The sequence below is a fragment of the Carassius carassius genome, chromosome 43 (genome assembly GCF_963082965.1).
Source record: "Carassius carassius chromosome 43, fCarCar2.1, whole genome shotgun sequence".
Lineage (NCBI taxonomy): Eukaryota > Metazoa > Chordata > Actinopteri > Cypriniformes > Cyprinidae > Carassius > Carassius carassius.
In genome coordinates, this window is record NC_081797.1 from 23,992,330 (window position 1) to 23,994,709 (window position 2,380).

General features: G+C 38.3%; 1 protein-coding gene across 1 annotated transcript; it reads right to left on the minus strand.

The window, feature by feature from the left end:
• Positions 1–267: 267 nt before the first annotated feature.
• On the minus strand, positions 268–1,102 carry LOC132124653 (fin bud initiation factor-like). Its single transcript, XM_059535771.1, has one exon. The coding sequence runs from the start codon at positions 1,051–1,053 to the stop codon at positions 382–384; it is 672 nt and encodes a 223-aa protein (XP_059391754.1). The 5' UTR covers positions 1,054–1,102; the 3' UTR covers positions 268–381.
• Between the last annotated feature and the right edge of the window lie 1,278 nt (positions 1,103–2,380).

The window sequence follows — 2,380 nt, forward strand, 5'->3', positions numbered from 1 at the left end:
AGGTGACTACCTCTTGAAGCTCATCAAGAGAAAGCCAAGAGTGTGCAAAGCAGTAATCAAAGCAAAAGGTGGCTACTTTGAAGAACCTACAATATGACATATTTTCAGTTGTTTCACACTGTTTTGTTATGTATATAATTCCATATATAATTCCACATGTGTTAATTCATAGTTTTGATGCATTCAGTGTGACTCTACAATTTCCATAGTCATGAAAATAAAGAAAACTCTTTGAATGAGAAGATGTGTCCAATATATATTTGAATGAACCATCAGAAAAAAAGAGTTTCACACTTTGGGAAAGTTTGGAGAGCCAATGTTTAACATACTTGGGGAAAACAATCCAACTCGGACTGTAGTCTGTCCAGAAGGTCTGTGACTCTAAACATTCAGGTAGTCATTTTTAAGCCGGCTTAACCTGGATCCATGACTCCGAATGATCAGAGAGATGAGTTCATGTTTATCCTTGAGTCCGGAAGAGATGTCCAGAGTTTCCTGTAGAGTGTCCCTCACATTATACATGGGCTTGATGAAGTTACTGGTGAACTCATTCTCCTCTCTTTGCTCGGTATCCTGGTTTTGCTTGAATTTCGTCTCCAGCTCCACAAGAGATTTCTCCACGTTTGTAAAAGCCTCATTGATTTGCACGATCTCCCTCTTCAGGTATTTCCCATAGCTGTCCTCGCCGTCCAGGTCGTAGGAGATGCTCTTCCCGAGGCTCTCCAGAACGCGCGCCGCGTCTTCTATCTGTTGTTTCATGATGATGAAATCCTCTCGTATGATCGAGTCCTGGTCTTCCTCCAGCGGACACGGTCTGCGGTCGATCCATTTAAAGAGCATCTGACATTTCTCCGGGTCTTCGGTCTCCTCGTAATCACCGTCCGGGACGAAGAAGTGGTGAAAAGTCCCGTTGGACATTTCAGGGAGCAAAGGTCCATTGTAGACCGCAGCACAGAGCGGCAATAAAAACAGAGCGAGAGTGAAAGGTAACATGATAGATAGCTTCTGTCCACTCGGAAGGTCTGACTGAGCGGATAGAGACGAGGTCCACATCTGGAGTCTCTAGTATGAGTCCGCGCGCTCGAGACGCGCAGACTGTAATCTGAGTCCAGCGCGCGCCGCGCGTCTCCGCTCGAAGCGTGTTTGCGTATCTGCGTATCACTCGCTATTAACTTTAATCTATAAGATAACATCGACATATGTGACCATGGACCACAGTCATAAGCAGTTATTTGTAGCAATAGCCAAAAAATACATTGTATGGGTCAAAACGACGGATCTTCTTTTTTGGCCAAAACCATTAGGATATTAGGCTACGTAAGTAAAGACCATGTCCCATATCACGTAAATATATCAAAACTTTTTTTTTTTTTTTTAAATTAGAAATATACATTACTAAGAACTTCAGTTGGACAACTTTAAAGGCGATTTTCTCAATATTTTTATTTATTTATTTATTTTTTGACTCCCTCAGAATCCAGATTTTCAGATAGTTGTATCTCAGCTAAATATTGTCCTCCTAACAAACCATACATCAATGGAAAGCTTATTTATTCCCCTTTTTTCTGATGATATACACTATAATTAAATAATGAAATGCACAAAAAACTACATCAACTAATTCTCATTAATTTGCAACTATTAACTCTCAGAGTAGTCTGTTAGTTTAGGGTTAGGGTTAGATGACACATACATAAAGTGGACTATCAAAATAAAGTGTTACCCAATTATTGATTATTAATTATTCATTAAAATGATCACAATTTACACTGAATTATGTTTGTACCATTGTTTAAAGCAACTGCATGCCATATTTTTAGATAAATAAGCTGAAAACACTCTAACTTGTAGTATTGAGCCTCAAATGTTAACTATATGTTGGATTGGTTTCTTTTTTTAAATAATAATACAAAAAAAAAAATACAGCAAGCAAACAGAATAACATAAGTGTACATTAAGCAATTAATTGCCACTTTGAACGATTACATAATTGTGGCTTCCATAAGTGTAATCGCAATTAGAAATTCGACTGAATGTGCAGCCCTAATTGAATTAATTATTAGCTTTTTATCAACTCACTGCAGTCCTTACATTAAGCCCAGTTTGGGAATTTACAGTAAATGTTCATCACACAATCTGTAATCAATAATCCATAGCCAGATTGTGTGGACTCATGTGTTAAATGGCTTCCACTCACACCATCATATAATGTGATGGTCCTCGATGCAAATGGTTTGAATCAGCTCCCCAAGTTTTTAACGAGATCACATCTGCAAATAAAAAAAAAAGCATAAACAGCCTTTGTGTCACCCCCTGCCACCCTTTTTATTTTTTGTTTGTTCTGTTAAAGCACTCTGTCAGCAGTGTGTGTATCACTTCA